The sequence below is a fragment of the Pleurodeles waltl genome, chromosome 5 (assembly GCF_031143425.1).
Source record: "Pleurodeles waltl isolate 20211129_DDA chromosome 5, aPleWal1.hap1.20221129, whole genome shotgun sequence".
NCBI lineage: Eukaryota > Metazoa > Chordata > Amphibia > Caudata > Salamandridae > Pleurodeles > Pleurodeles waltl.
Genome location: NC_090444.1, coordinates 1,696,541,715 through 1,696,557,442, shown reverse-complemented (window position 1 = coordinate 1,696,557,442; position 15,728 = coordinate 1,696,541,715). Strand labels below are relative to the sequence as shown.

Here is a 15,728-nt window from a genome sequence, read left to right as displayed (position 1 = left end):
CATTAAAAGCCATTCTGTCTTCAATCAAGGTAAGGCTAGTTGAGGTGTTCACTGATAAAACCATCCCTATGTGGTACTGCGCCAAACAGGATGGGTGGGATCGTGGACTCTGTGTCAAGAGACCATGCGTCTCTGGACATGGCTGGAACATCAAGGCATTTTCCTGGTGGTTCAGCATCTGGCAGGCTCTTTGAGCGCAAAAGCAGACAAACTCAGCTGTCTATGCCTAGCGGATCACAAATGGCATCTCCAGCCGGAGATGGGGTGGAGTTCCTTCCAAGACTGGGGAGAACCTGTTTGCCACCACAGAGAACATGCAATGTCAGCAGTTCTTCGTACTGGAGTTTCCAAGGTGGCTTTTGCTCTGACACGCTTTTTCTCTTGAGTGGAGCTCAGGCCTCCTGTAGGGCTTTCCGCCAATACCACTTCTGCCCAAAGTTCTCAAGAAAGTCAGGAATAACAGGGCCATAGTAATTCCGGTGGCTCTGGATTGGGCACAGAAAGTTTGGTATCCTGAACAAGGGTACCTGGCTGCTGCTTTGGGAGGATCTCCTGTCGCAGAAGCAGGGAAATGTCTTACAGCCAAACCTGCACAACTTCTGCCTTCATGTGCTTTGGAATGCACAGGATGTTGCTAACAGAAGATATATCAACCCCCTCCCCTACTCCCAACCTTAAAAACACCATATACCCTATACCCTTACCCACCCCATAATCCTAAAAACACCCTTACAACCATATACCATTGCCCACCCCTAAACCCTAAAAACACCCTTATCATCATATACCCTTATCATCATATACCCTTACCCACCTATAAACCCTGATAGCACCCTTACCACCCTATACCCCTACCCGCCCTTAAATCCTAAAAACACCCTTACCACCCCTAAATTAAATGTGCATGTATACGTGTGTATATGTGTGTATGTATGTATGTATGTATGTATGTATATATATATATATATATATATATATATATATAAATGTATATGTTTGATGGCATGTGTAGCTGCAGATACACATGCTGTGCATAAATCGCCATCTAGTGTTGGGCTCGGAGTGTTACAAGTTGTTTTTCCTCAAAGAAGCTGTTTTCAAGTCACAGGATCGAGTGACTCTTCCTCTCTGTGATAGTGCGCATGGGCATCGACTCCTCTGTTAGATTGTTTCCTTTCCGCCGTCAGGTTCGGACATGTTCCCTCTCGCTCCGGGATTTTCGGCTCTAAAATTCTCTGAACTTTCTATCTTTTCTCTTACCGTCGGTTTTGTTTCCAACACGGTTTTCCTTCTGCACTCGATCCGATACTACAGTTGAAATCAATTAAACGGCCCTTCGGGCACCCCTGCCCTTCTGGGGACTCTTCAGACCTACTGTGTCATAGACTCATGGATCGGACTCCATTCCGATTCTGTCCTCTGTGCCACGCCAAGTTTCCTTATACCGACCAGCACTTGGTGTGTAATCTCTGCCTTTCTCCAGAACATCGACAAGAAAGCTGTGAGGCGTGCCAGTCTTTTTGATCAAAGAAAACGTTGCATGATCGAAAGGCAAGACGCTTGGAGATGGCGTAGAAACTCACAGAGCCCACCAACAACGTCCTTGGTGAAGAACAGGCACAAACGGTAGTCTCGATTCCAGATTCCGACTCTGAGCAGGATTCAGAGGAGGACAGCCAGGCAATGTCGGCAGCGCAGTACGTGAGTACACCAGCCCCAACTCCATTAACTAAAAAAACACTCAAGGCCTTGGGTGCATCACTGCTTCTTAGCCATGGTTCCAACCAAAAAACAAATAATCGTCAATCAACCCTTGGGTTCGGCACCAAAAAAGGCCAGGGCTCTCCCTCAACAGGCCACCGCATCTTTTTGGGTGTCGGGGTCGAGCTGAAAAATGCAGGCTTCCACATCCGAACCGACGTCCCACAGCATCGGATCTGAAACAACTGCGCTCTGCCTCGGAGCCGAAACTTCAGATTCCAGCTTCGGAGCCGAAACACCTCAATCCAACTTCGGAGCCGAAAACATCATCCTATACAGAGGAAACAGGATTTGTAACTCAAATGAAGCATTTGCCCAAGAAACCTTCGGAACATTCCTCTAAAATCACAAAACATGCTTTAGAACATCAATGGAAAGAATGAGACATTCAACCCATTCTGGAGATTAAGGACAGTAAACAAAGGGGAATTAAAATCCAGAAAGATACTGGAAAAATGATTGCTTCTCTGCCTCCACATACTAAATGGAAATTAGCATTCCAGGAAACTCTGGATACTGCCCAGCCACCGGCAAAGATCTACAAGCAAAAGGAAAAGCTAAAACCTGTTGAGCTTTCTCTGCCACATTAACCACATCTTTCCTTTTCATCACAACCTCTTACTCCACTACCACCGCCTTCAACCACACACTCTCACACTTCCTCACAAGACCAAGAAAGGGATGATACTAGCTACACCATAGATCCATGGGATATGTGCGATTCAGATCCAATCCCATCTAACGATCCGGATTTGTATCCCACCAGACCATCTCCCCTTGAGGACAGTACAGCATACAACCAGGTTATCTCCAGGGCAGTTGCATATCATGGAGTGCAAATGCATGCAGAACCTTTAGAGGAGGACTTCCTTATCCTCAACTCATAAACAGTACCAGTGTTTATCAATGCTCCGTGGTATGCTTAAACATGCAGACGATATTTTTAAAGAGCCGGTTAAAGCTAGAGTTTATACACCCAGAATTGATAAGAAATTTAAGCCTGCACCAACAGACCCAATTTACATTTCACAGCAGTTCTCACCAGTCTCCATTGTAGTCAGTGCAGCCAGGAAGTGTGCCAATAGTCAGTCCTCTGGGGATTTCCTCCTCCCCCGACATGGAAGGCCGTAAATTTGATGCAGCAGGGAAAAGGGTACCAACACAGGCAGCCATTCAATGGCGTATGCCGAATTCCCAAGCCTTGTTAGCGAGGTACGAAAGGGCACATTGGGATGAAATGCAAGAATTCTTGCAATATCTCCCCAAGGAACACCAAAAAAGGGCACAGAAAATTGTTGAGGAAGGACAGGCCATCACAAACAATCAAATTAGGTCTGCATTAGATGCAGCTAATACTGCAGCTAGAGGAATAAATAACAGCATTACCATCAGGTGACATACTTGGTTGAGGTCCTCCGGTTTTAAACCTGAGATACAGCAGGTGGTCCTTAATATGCCATTTAACAAACAACATCTTTTTGGACCAGAGGTGAACACAACGATTGAAAAACTTAAAAAAGATTCAGACACAGCAAAGGCCATGGGAGCCCTTTATACTACACCATTTCGGGGTTCCTTTCAAAAGCCACAATTTAGAGGAGGATTTAAATCTCAAGCTACAGAAGCTTCCACCTCCCACTCAAAACAAGGAGAACAGTATAACACAAGGGGGTCATTCAGGGGCTGTTACAGAGGACAACATTTCAGGTCCAGAGATACACTCCCTGCCTCAAAGGGCGCTTCTACCTCCCCAAAACAATGACTTCCCATACATTCCACAGCAACACACAACAATTTTATTCTCACTGGCAACAAATTACAACAGATCAATGGGTACTCTCAATAATCCGTAGTGGTTATTGCCTAGAACTCATCTCTACTCCACCAAACATTTCACCCCGTTCTCACAGGCTCTCTCTAGAACACATGACTGCTGAAACAAGAGGTACAATCTCTACAACTAAAGGAGGCAATAGAAGTAGTTCCCATCACTCAGCAAGGAACAGGAATATATTCCCTATACTTCCTTATACCAAAGAAATGGTACTCTCAGACCCATTCTCGATCTCAGGCTTCTAAACCTATATATCCTTTCAGAGCATTTTCACATGTTCACTCTACAGGATGTCATTCCCTTGCTACAAAAGCAAGATTACATGACAGCACTAGACCTAAAGGATGCTTACTTCCACATTCCTATACACCCAGCTCACCACAAGTATTTAAGGTTTGTGATAGTAGGCAAACACTATCAAATACTATCCTTTGGAGTAACAACAGCACCGAGAGTGTTCACAAAATGTCTAGCTGTAGTCGCAGCATACTTCAGAAGGCAGCACATACATGTCTTGACTTACCTAGACGACTGATTAAGAAAAGCCAGCACCATTCGAAACTGTCAACAGTACACACAATAGATACCCTACTCAAATTAGGGTTCACAATCAATTACCAGGAAACTCACCTGCAGCCAGCACAAATTCAACCTTATCTAGGAGCAATTCTGAACACTCAGTCAGCATTAGCCAACCCAAATCCACAACAGATACAAGCGTTTCACACTCGCATATCCCAATTGCAGGCCAATCAAACTTACACAGTAAGGTGTGTCACGAGGCTATTGGGAATGATGGCATCATGCATGCCAATAGTGGCGAATGCACGTCTAAACATGAGACCACTTCAACAGTATCTCTCGCAACAATGGTCTCAGGCACAGGGTCAGCTACAGGATCTAGTGTTATTGGACCGCCAAACTTACAAATCTCTGCAATGGTGGAATCAAAGGGCGGCCATTGCAGGACCCTGTGCCACAGACCATAGTCACATCAGATTAATGATGTCAATGACAGGTTGGGGAGCCCATCTCCACAATCTTACAATACAAGGGGAATGAGACTCAATCCAGCAAATTTACCACATAAACCACTTGGAATTACTGGCAGTGTTCTTAGCCATCAAAGCATTCCAACCACTGATCAAACACAAAACAGTCTTAATAAGGACAGACAACAAGACAACAATGTATTATCTGCAAAAACAGGGGGACACACACTCATCCCAATTGTCCCTTCTAGCACAAACAATATGGAAATGGGCAATTCACAATCACATTCAGCTGCTAGCGGAATACATCCCAGTGATACACAACCAGCTAGCAGACCTCTTAAGCAGGACGCAGCAACAAATACACGAATGGGAGATTCACCCACAAGTAATTCAATATTACTTTCAAATGTGGGTAACACCAGCCATAGACCTTTTTGCAACGAGCGAAAACGCAAAATGCCAAAACTTTGCATCCAGATGCCCACACCCTCAATACAAGGGCAATGCTCTATGGATCAATTACTCAGGGATATTTGCTTACGCTTTTCCCCCTTTCCCATTAACTTAATTTCTGGTCAAGAAGATGTGTCACACTTCCCTCACTATGATACTCATAGCTCCCACATGGGCACATTAACACTGGTACATAACACTATTGGATCTCTCAGTAGTACCACATCACAAGCTTCTAAACAGACCAGACCTCTTGACTCAAAACAGAGGTCAAATCAGGCATCCCAATCCCAGTATGCTCAACATGGCGATTTGGCTCCTGAGGTCATAGAATTTGGATACCTACAACTTCCATCAGAATGTATGGACATTCTAAAACAAGCACATAAATCTACAACGAGGCAGTGCTTCGCAAATAAATGGAAGTGTTTTGTATATTACCGGCAGCCTAAAAACATTGATCCACTTAAAGCATCAGTACAGGATATTGTGTGTTATTTGCTTCATTTACAAAGAGCAAATCTTGCATATTCATCTATTAAAACTCATTTAACAGTAATATCAGCCTACCTCCAAAATAGACAACATACCTTTCTGTTTAAAATTCCTGTCATAAAAGCATTTATGGAAGGGCTTAAAAGAGTTATTCCACCTACAGTACCACCAGCGCCTGCCTTTGAACCCATGCACTCTTGCGCTCTTCAGTTTCTCTCATAGAAGGTTGCTTTCTTGGTAGCAATTACTTCCTTAAGAAGAGTAAGTGAAATTCAGGCATTCACTGTAGAAGAACCCTTCTTCCAAGTACACAAACACAAAATAGTACTACGGAAAAATCAATTTTTTTTACCCAGAGTGATTTTACCTTTTCACATTAATCAGTCAGTCGAATTGCCAGTCATCTTTCCACAGCCAGATTCAATTGCTGAAAAAGCTCGCCACACTCTTGATTTCAAAAGAGCTCTAATGTATTATGTAGACAGATCTAAAGACTTAAAAAAAATCTAAACAACTATTTGTTGCTTTCCAACAACCTCATAAAGGTAATCCTATTTCCAAACAAGGATTAGCTAGATGGATTGTAAAGTGTATTCAAACTTGCTATCTGAAAGCTAAAAGGCATCTATTAGTAACTCCTAAAGCACATTCCACTAGAAAGAAAGGTGCTTCAATGGCATTCTTAGGAAATATACCAATGGCAGACATATGCGAAGCAGCCACATGGTCCACACCACACACATTTACTAAACACTACTGTGTGGATGTGTTATCTCAGCAACAAGCAAATGTTGGTCAAGCAGTGCTTAGAACACTATTTCAAACTACTTCGGGCTAGCCACAGCTTACTTGGGAGGAGAACTGCTTTTCAGTCTATGCACAACATGTGTATCTGTGGCTACACATACCATCGAACGGAAAATGTCACTTACTAGTGTACATCTGTTCGTGGCATGAAGTGCTGCAGAGTCACATGCGCCCTCCGTCCTCCCCGGAAGCCTGTAGTCATTGTAGTACTTTATTACTTCTTCACTGTCTATATATATTTGTACATACACAAGTCTTCGCTCCTTACTTCACCCTCCTGCGGGAAAACAATCTAACAAAGGAGTCGATGCCCATGCGCACTATCACCTAGAGGAGGAGTGACTCGATCCTGTGACTGGAAAACAGCTTCTTCGAAGAAAAACAACTTGTAACACTCCGAGCCCAACACTAGATGGCGATATATGCACAGCACGTGAATCTGCAGCACTACATGCCACAAACAGATGTGCACTGGGTAAGTGACATTTTCCATATATTCACACACACGTGTGTGTGTGTGTGTGTGTGTGTGTGTGAATATATATATATATATATATATATATATATATATATATATATATATATATATATATATATCATTGCAGTCACGCTGGTGGGACCCCCGCTCCTGTAGAGGGGTGGAGCGCACGAGCAGCTGGTCTAACACATTAAAAGTCGAAGAATCACCACACTAGACGTGAATCAGATTATCAGGAAAATATTTTATTCTCCTTCATGATGCATTTCGGCCAAACCGACGGTCCTGCTCACATAATCTTTTCCTGATAATCTGATTCATGCCTGAGTGAGTGCGGTGATTCTTTGACTTTTAATATATATATGGTAATGCTATTGTGTGGTAAAGGATGCCCGATAAACTCATGCTATTGTAAAGAGAGTGTTATGAAGGAACTTCCCCCATTCCTAATTCTGACCATGTTACATCGTGTGCTGTTTTTTTCTCCTATCCATGTTGTGTGCTGTATGTGCTATGGAGGGTGGAGCGACAAATTAGGCGATGTAGTGTAATTTGTGGTGTCATTTAGGGTTTTAGAGTATTCTGAGCTGAGCAGGAGTTAGCATCTGCTTTTAGTGCTGTGTGAGTTAACAATTTGTACGTAAGAGGACCTGTGTGCTTTTTATTGATAATTAACATGCCTATTGTATCTTCTAGTATCAGTACTTTATATCATCATTGGATGCTACAGAGTGACTGGAAAGTTTTTATTTTTTAACATAACATGCAGTGCAGCCTTCCTCTTACTTTCAGGCTGGCTTTGAATTTCTGTTGCCTCAAGCATGGTTTTGTAATATAGTATGTCATTTGTAGGTGATCATAAGACAGTCCACAGAAAGGTCCCATAATTAACACTGCCACTTGTAATACATAACATAACATGCATTTCTAAAGCACCCTTGGAGCATCTTGGCACTGATTATTAGATAATTATTCTTTCCCACTGAATGGTACTCATTTTATTGACTTCTGAAGGTCTAGTGGACCGGTTGGATTTTAATCCTGTCAACCATGAGTTCAGCCGTACGTTCCTAGATTTATATGTCCACTGAGCTACCAGTTCACTGGTTTGTGTTCTGGGGTGCAAATTGAAGTCCAACATATTTCAGTGCAGTGTAGTGATTAAGGAGGTATGTACTCCCCTCCAAATCCACCCACCTCTTAACATTACTGTCAAGTCCACATTTTTGTATCTTCTGCAAGCACTATGCCGGAATAATACACAAGAGCAGAGAAGACACTCTGGAGTGGACCAATTCTTGAAATGTACTAGGTGATTGCCGTGCTCTTAGTTGGCAAATGTATATGGTATTAAAGCATTGTGTGCTTTTCTATGTATTGCTTTTGAATTTCTAAGCTGGCATGTGGCTTAGGCAGGGTCATTATGCAGTTTGAAAGGGCTTTAGGCCATCCTGGCACGAGTATTACTACTTTTGTTGGCTCGGACACACAATACTCAGTACCTTGAAAGTATCAAAAATAGTTAGTAACTCAAATCTGATTGCAGATTTATTATTTCTGGCCACTTTGCCAATAGGGTAAGATTTTGTTGATGTAATTATTGCTCTGATTTAAATTGAGAATAATTTAATATTTTTTTTCCTGCACTTTCCATATATTGGGTAGGCAAGCAAAACTGGATAAGGAAAACCTTTGGAAGGAAAAAGTTCAGCTGGAAGAAGAAAACAAAAAGAAGCGGCTTGAAGAGGAACAAAGACAGGAAAAAATCCAACTTGAAAAGCAGCAAGCAGAGGAAGCTGCTGCTAGACTAAGAGATCAGGAAGCCCAAAAACTAAAGCTTGCAGACGAGAAACGTTGTGAACAGGAACAGAGAAGCAAAGAAGTGGAGGCTCAAAGGGAAGCAGAACAAAGGCAGAGGCGGCAGGAAGAAGAGAAGAGAAAGCAGGAGCAAAGCCGGAAAGCAGCCGAAGATAAGCTCAAACAGCAAGATGAGGACAAAAAAAGAACTGAAATGTCATATCGAAAAGAATCAGAAAAGCGTATTTCCAAGATCAGTTTGGATGAAAGTTTTGTGGACAAAATTAAGCAATTTGGAGGAAGAAGCCTCAACAGTGAGAAACGTAAAGAAGGTAAATCTTATTGGCTACATTTTCATTATTGTACATGGTTAAAAACTAATTTTTAACTCATTGTTTCCTAGGAGTGGCACACTTTGGAAAACAGATCAATGAACATACTAAGAGCGATGGAGTCCAAACAATTGGGCCCATTCTGTATCTGCAGCACTCATCATTTCACAGATCTAGGGATTTATCATTAAGAAACATAGTTTAAGAATTCCCTATAGGTTTGTGAAATACTCCTAATGAATTTCTGGCTCTGTATATACTATACCAAAGGGGGATATGGTGTGTACAGAGTCCAGGAGTTCCCAAGAGGCCTAACAGAGGCTAAAGTAGATAATACTAATGCTCTCTTTTGTGGTAGTGTGGTCGAGCAGTTAGGCTTATCCAGAGGGTAGTTGAAATTATTTGTTGTGCACACACAGTCAAGAAATGACGCACACACTCAATAACTAACTCCAGACCAATTGTTCTCATATAGCAAAAATATATTTTGTTACTTTATTACTGGAATCAAAAGGTCTTTGTTACAGATAAGGACAGTTATAAGTAAGCGTTCAGACATATGTATCAAATGTACTTTGTTTGGGTTTTGCTGGTAAAACTGTTTACAAGAAAGTAACACTTTTCAGTTTTAAAAGTTGACAGTGCAGTTTTTCATAGGAATCAATGCAGTCCTAGGGGAGTACTCGACTTAAGATCCCAGTCTTCTTGGGGTTAGGATGTCCACAGGTCAAAATTCAAGTTCATCCCAAAAGTGCACCATCAGCAACACAGTGCAGAGGTCAAAGTTGGTTTTAGGTTTTCAGTTGAATCCTATGAGGACTGGGGGGGGGCTCGGTTGAAAACTGATTGCAGGTAAGTACCCACGATTTCAGGACACAGGCCTGGGGGGTTTAGGTCAGCACCAGGTGACTCACAGGTCAACACCAAACACACAACCTCAGCAGCACAGGGGCGGCCGGGTGCAGGGTGCAAACACAGAGTTGGGCACCCAGTGCTTTTCAATGGGGGACCCCAGGGGATCACAAAAGATGCTGCAGGCTGGGTCAAGGGCGTCATTTTGGTAAAACCAAAGGCTGGACAAGTAGGAGAGGTGCCCACTGGACGTTGCTAGACCGTCGGTTGGATTCCCTAAGGCCAGGGGGCTACGGGTGCAGGGGTTCTCCTTGGATGCCAGGAATCTTCATCGGATCTGGTCGTGGGGTCCTCTGGATTCAGGCTTCATTGAGCTGGCCAGGAGGGGTCAACCCAGGGTGCACTTGAAGTCTGAATCGCCTGGGAACCTTTTCTGGACCAGTGGACCACCTCGACTCGGGCCGTGGGTGTTAGTTGCAGTGGACAGGGCTCACGGATCCGGGGCAGATCTGAAGTCCTTTTAGGGGGTTTCTTCTGGACAGGGCCACTGTCCTCTGGAGTTCTTGGTCCTCTGCTGGGTAGGCAGTCCTCTGGGGGGTTGTAGAGGCCGCTTGTCCTACAAGAATGTGTCGCCTTTTTGTGGCAGGAGTCTTAAAGCTGCAGACAGGCCGGTAGGGCTGGGGCCAAATCAGTTGTCATCTGTAGTCCTCACTGCTGGGGTCTGCTTTGCACTTCTTCCTCTTTTTTCAGGTCACTAGGAATCTGATGAGTAAGGGTCCGGGGTGCCTCAATATACTAGATTTAGGGTTGTTACATGGGTCCGAGGGCAGTAGCCAATGGCTACCGTCCCTGAGGGTGGCTACACCCTCCCTGTGCCCACTCCCTTTAGGGACGGGGCTCATTCCCATTCCTATTGGCCCCTCTCCTCCAAAACAAGATGGATGATTCTGCAAGGAGAGGGTCACTTCTGCTCTGGACACCTTAGGGGTGTTCCTAGCTGCAGTGGTCACACCTCCTTGTTTTACCTAATTTTCCCGCCTGACCTGTGCCAAACGTGAGGCTTGGTCTGGGGAGCTGGCATCTCCACTAGATGAGGAGGCTCACCACCATGTGTTGCAATTCCTGCAGGTGGGAGGTGTAAAGCATCTCCACCCAGAGCAGGCTTTGTTCCTGACCCTAGAGGGCACAAAGGCTCTCACCCCATGGGTTCAGAAACTTCTCTGTTAGTGGCAGACTGGCACAGACTGGTCAGCTTTACACTAAAGGGCTGGGTGAAATACAGGGGGCATCTTCTAAGATGCCCTCTGTGTGCATTTTATAATAAATCCAACAGTGGCATCAGTGTATGTTTATTGTGCTGAGAGTGAAGCCATCATGGAGATGTAGAGTTTGTAATGACGAGCTTCCAGCCCATGTACCTAATATGGCCATACTGAACTTATAATGTCTAAGAATGGACTTAGACACTGTAGGGACATATTGCTCATGCAGCTGTGCCCTCTCCTGTTTTATAGTGCACCCTGCATTAGGGCTGTAAGGCCTGCTAGAGGGGTGACTTACCTACGCAACAGGTGGTGGTCTGTGAGCATGGCAACCTGGGAGGGGTGCCATGTCGACTTTACCTTTTTCTCCCCAACACACACAATCTGAAATGGCAGTGTGCATGTGTTTGGTAAGTGGTCTCTTAGGGTGGCACAATACATGCTACAGAACCTGGCCACAGAGCCCATGGTACCACTGGTCCCTTTGCTAGGGACTTAGCTGTGTGCCGAAGTGTGACATTTATGGAAACAGTGGTACAGTTTAGGGAAATAACACAGGTGCTGGGGCTGGTTAGCAGGATCCCAGAACACACTTAGTCAAATTAGCATCAGATATCAGGAAAAAAAGAGTGTGCGTGAGGGGGGGGAATACTGCAAACAAGGGGCTAGTTTCGTACATCCCATTCACAAATTAGGTAGAAAGTAAGCAACTTGTATAAAAGAAGAATACCTGGTGTCAAAATCTTGGAAAAAGCCAGCCATCAATAAACGCTAGCAATGGTAAGTAATGCACTTATTTCATTTACCGCTAGCCAATCTGAGTTGTGGGTTATACAGAGAAGTGGGAACTCATATGTGAGTGTGACCCACAGCGAAATGTCTCATTCACTCTGCTCCCTCTGTTGTATATTTCAGAAACATTATTGAACACAGTGCACAATAAAATGTAAACTATTAAAATACATAACATCATAAAGAATTATAAAAATGAACGAACATCTCTTTCCTGACAGTGCACCTGCACAATGAAGTTTAACATGCAGCCATTGAAGCCATGTTAACAATCAGTCATTATGAGTTATGAAGAATATACTGGATACACTCAACGTATCCTACCAAGATAGTCACATAGTTCACTTTAAAAACTAATCTCATTTTGCAGTCAGAGAGAGAAAAGTAAACAGCAATCCCCATGTTAAAAGAAGAAGCAGCATTTTGTCAGGAGGCATATCCTGACATTTGACCTCTGTCTTTGAAACACAGCAAACGTGGGGGGGGGGACGTGGTCTGGTTGCCAATCCGAATGGCCGCCTGAGCAGAGAGCTCCGCGCACCGGGTCGGATCGAGGACCTCCGAGGGGGTGCTATTTCCCACCATGAGCCCCCTTGATCACCTGGGGACCTCTGCAGGACCGATAGGCTCGGGACACTCAGAGCCATCCAGTTCGCAATGGAGGTAACGGCTGATCGGACGATGCAGCCGGACGAGGCCTAACGTGGCGTGTTAAGCCACAACCTCGATTTTCACTTCGGGTGGAGGGCCCCAGCAGTCAACAGGGCAGCTGGGGCGCTTTCCCCCGATGAAGTAAGGAGACGGCCCGAGACTGGCTTCCTCAGCCAGGACCTGGACAAATTGTAAGGAGGAGGCGAAGGATGCCCTCCCCTTCCGTGCGGCAGGAGAGTCACCGGCATACCGCACAGAGGAGCGCCGCGGACCGGATGGGAGTCCGCAAGTGCCCTGTGGTGAAGTAGATGACCACGGCTGAGTGTGCCCAACAGCACATATTGTCTAAGGACTCACCCGAGTTTGTGGGACCTTTGGTGGCCTGACTGCAGGGATCTTCCCTGGTCGCTGAGAGGTGGAAGCGCACAGGAGGGGCACAGGAGAAAGTGGCACTCTGCTGTCCAGAGTTTTTCAGGCAGAGGCAGATGCCAGATCCAAGGGGCCCTACAGAAGGGACCCACTACTGAGAGGGGGATTGGTACTTCTGGCGGACTGTTGTGAAGGGTAGGGCCCACCTACCTGCCTACAGTGGAGCAGCGATTGGGATCTAGGGCAGCCATATCCCCCCGGGATTCCGTTGCGATGGCACCACCTGGCCGCCCTCTCCCCTCTCACCCCTCGTCCAGGCTTGGTCATTCGAACCAGGCTCAGGGCTAGCACGGGCTGCCCCCGTGGACTGGTGCAGGGGGCCCATCATCTATCAGATCATCCAATGACAGAGAGGAGAACTGAACCTCATGCTCAGGAACATACTAGCAGCTGCATGCTATAACTCCACTTGTGACATTTTTCTTCGGTCCCAGTTTGCATTCTTGCTCCCCCACAGAGGCTACAGTATCAGAAGTCTTAGCAGCTGCAATACAGACATCATTGTTCTCGCAATAGGAACAAGGTCTCAAGGCCACGTCTACATTGGTAATTATCTCCCAGGACTTCTTCCTCCCCACGGGGCAATGGCAAACGGGAAGCCTCCCAGAAAACGTTCCCGTCAACTACTGTTTCCCGAGGCAATTGCTCAACCGAAAACCATGGCAGCACAGACGGCCCCTTCTGGTCCCGCGGCCCCGCCAGCTGACCCCTGCACAATGGAGGCAACGGACCGTATACTGCAGGAGATCACCGCAGTAGGGCGACGGCTGGATGCAATGGACTCAAAGATATTGGACCTGACCGTGGCCTCTACCTCCATTCGGGCTGAAATCGCTGGCTTCCGGGAGACAGTAACTGACCTGGATCGACGCCTCACGAATGTGGAGTCCCATGTTGCGACATTGCCCGATCAAGAGGCAGAGTTACGGTCTCTACGTGCAAAGGTCATAGACTTGGAGGATAGGAGTCGCAGAGACAATGTTCGCGTTTTTGGCATTCCGGAACACAGAGGGTCCTGACATCAAAACCTTTCTCGAGCATCTTCCTCCGGAGCTCACTGGCCTGGACTTCTCACTGTCTTTGGAGTTCCAAAGGGCCCACAGAATTGGACCTCTACACAAAGTGACCTCTGGCAAACCCCGTCCCATTATTGCATGTTTTCTACATCACGAACAGGCTCGACAAATCATTTCGGCAGCTAAATCCCAAGGGCCGTACACCCTGGTGGGTCACGAGATTAGGATAGCAGCGGATTTTTCTAGGGTAACAAATGAAAAGCTGAAGGCGTTCTTGGCCCTTCGTCCACAACTCAGCAACCTGGAAGTTAAGTTTGGTCTTTTTGAACCTGCTCAAATGTGGATCCCATATAATGGCAAATCTAGGGACTTCACTGAACCTGCGGATCTCAGCTCTTTCCTGGACAGCCTCGCTCAATACCCCATGGATTTTGCCACATCACATTCGGAGCCTGATGTCTTCACCCCTGGAGATCCTCCCTCTGTTTCTTTTTCTCCCTCCCTGCTGCAGCCTCATCGTTCAGCCCCGCAGAAGAGGGGTAGAGTTTCTGACCGCTGGCTGAAATCACAGGAGGACCTGGACCATTTTCTTCAAGCGGTGATTGACCACACCCAGGACCATGGAAGAGACAAATCACGATCCCCACTGAAGCCAGTACTTGAGGACAACTCGTAATGTTGGGCTTCATTGCGCTCAGTGGTCCTCTCGTTCTACAACCGTCAACAGGCGCTTCCTCATCAGACAGCTAAGTGTCATCTCAGACTATCTTTCTCATTTTCTTTCTCCTCGGTTACACGGGGCAGGGTGGTCAAGCCCAGTGTTATGTACCTGCATATTGCTGATATTACCCACCCCTACCTCTGGGCATGTTGCATGGACAGTTTCAACATAGACCCTCTGTTGGTATGGGGGTCAATTCATGGTTCGGAACGCTGAGCAGCAGTAGGTCCCAGCGGGTTATTCAAGTATTCTAAATGTTACAAGTAACAGTATATTCAGACCCACTTGCTCATTGTTAGCACTTTTTGTACGGTACAGTACACACTATGCGTATCTTCCGACCTACCTCTAGATGGGGGATATGATTTCACCTCCAGACGTCGCCAATTTCTTCTTTTGCGATCTATCCCCCTGTGCCTACTTTTCCATCTACTCTGTAGGTTAGCAGCCGCAGTATGCCTCCACGAAACATAGGCTCAGGGGAACCCTGGCCTACTATACACCTCAGACTCCTGTGAGGTTTGTGTTACTCCCCCCCCCATGCCACTCACCTTTCGCTCGCCATGCAAGAGGACTGCTTGGATGGCACCAGCCGTGAGGTCTTAGTATCCAAGCCGCATTTTCCTTCGATTACTCTATCCCTCAAGGGCACACCATGTGCTCAGCGCTTTTTGTATTCTTTTGTATTCTTTCATTCACAGTTATGGGGCCCTGACCCGTCCCTCTTAGTATTCTCGATATTGGTGACCACCGACACGCCTGTTATGACCCCCGAGATATATATCGGTGGTGATGCCTGTGTGGATGTGTTATAGTACGGTACTTACCCTCTCTCTTGGCTTTGGTGGGCGCTGGCCTTTGATCACATGTCTTGGTTGTCGCAAGTGCTGTTGTCCTCCTCCTCTCCCTCTTCCGGTAATGCTCCACATCGCATCTCACCTCTCCAAGCTTTCTGTTCTCCACTCACCTATGCACCATACAGCGTTATTTGTTAGAGGGGGCTTCCTGGTGGTCCAATTGTACCAAATACATACTTTCTCTTCCCCCTCTCGC

The 15,728-nt window shown here is 45.9% G+C and overlaps 1 protein-coding gene across 6 annotated transcripts in view; it reads left to right on the top strand.

The window, feature by feature from the left end:
* Positions 1-15,728, top strand: part of ITSN2 (intersectin 2) — a 1,003,157-nt gene that overhangs the window by 568,322 nt on the left and 419,107 nt on the right. For all 6 annotated transcript variants that reach the window (XM_069236034.1, XM_069236039.1, XM_069236035.1 and 3 more), the window contains one exon: positions 8,489-8,952. In XM_069236034.1, coding sequence (XP_069092135.1) covers positions 8,489-8,952 — 464 coding nt within the window. The remainder of the gene's footprint in view (positions 1-8,488; positions 8,953-15,728) is intronic.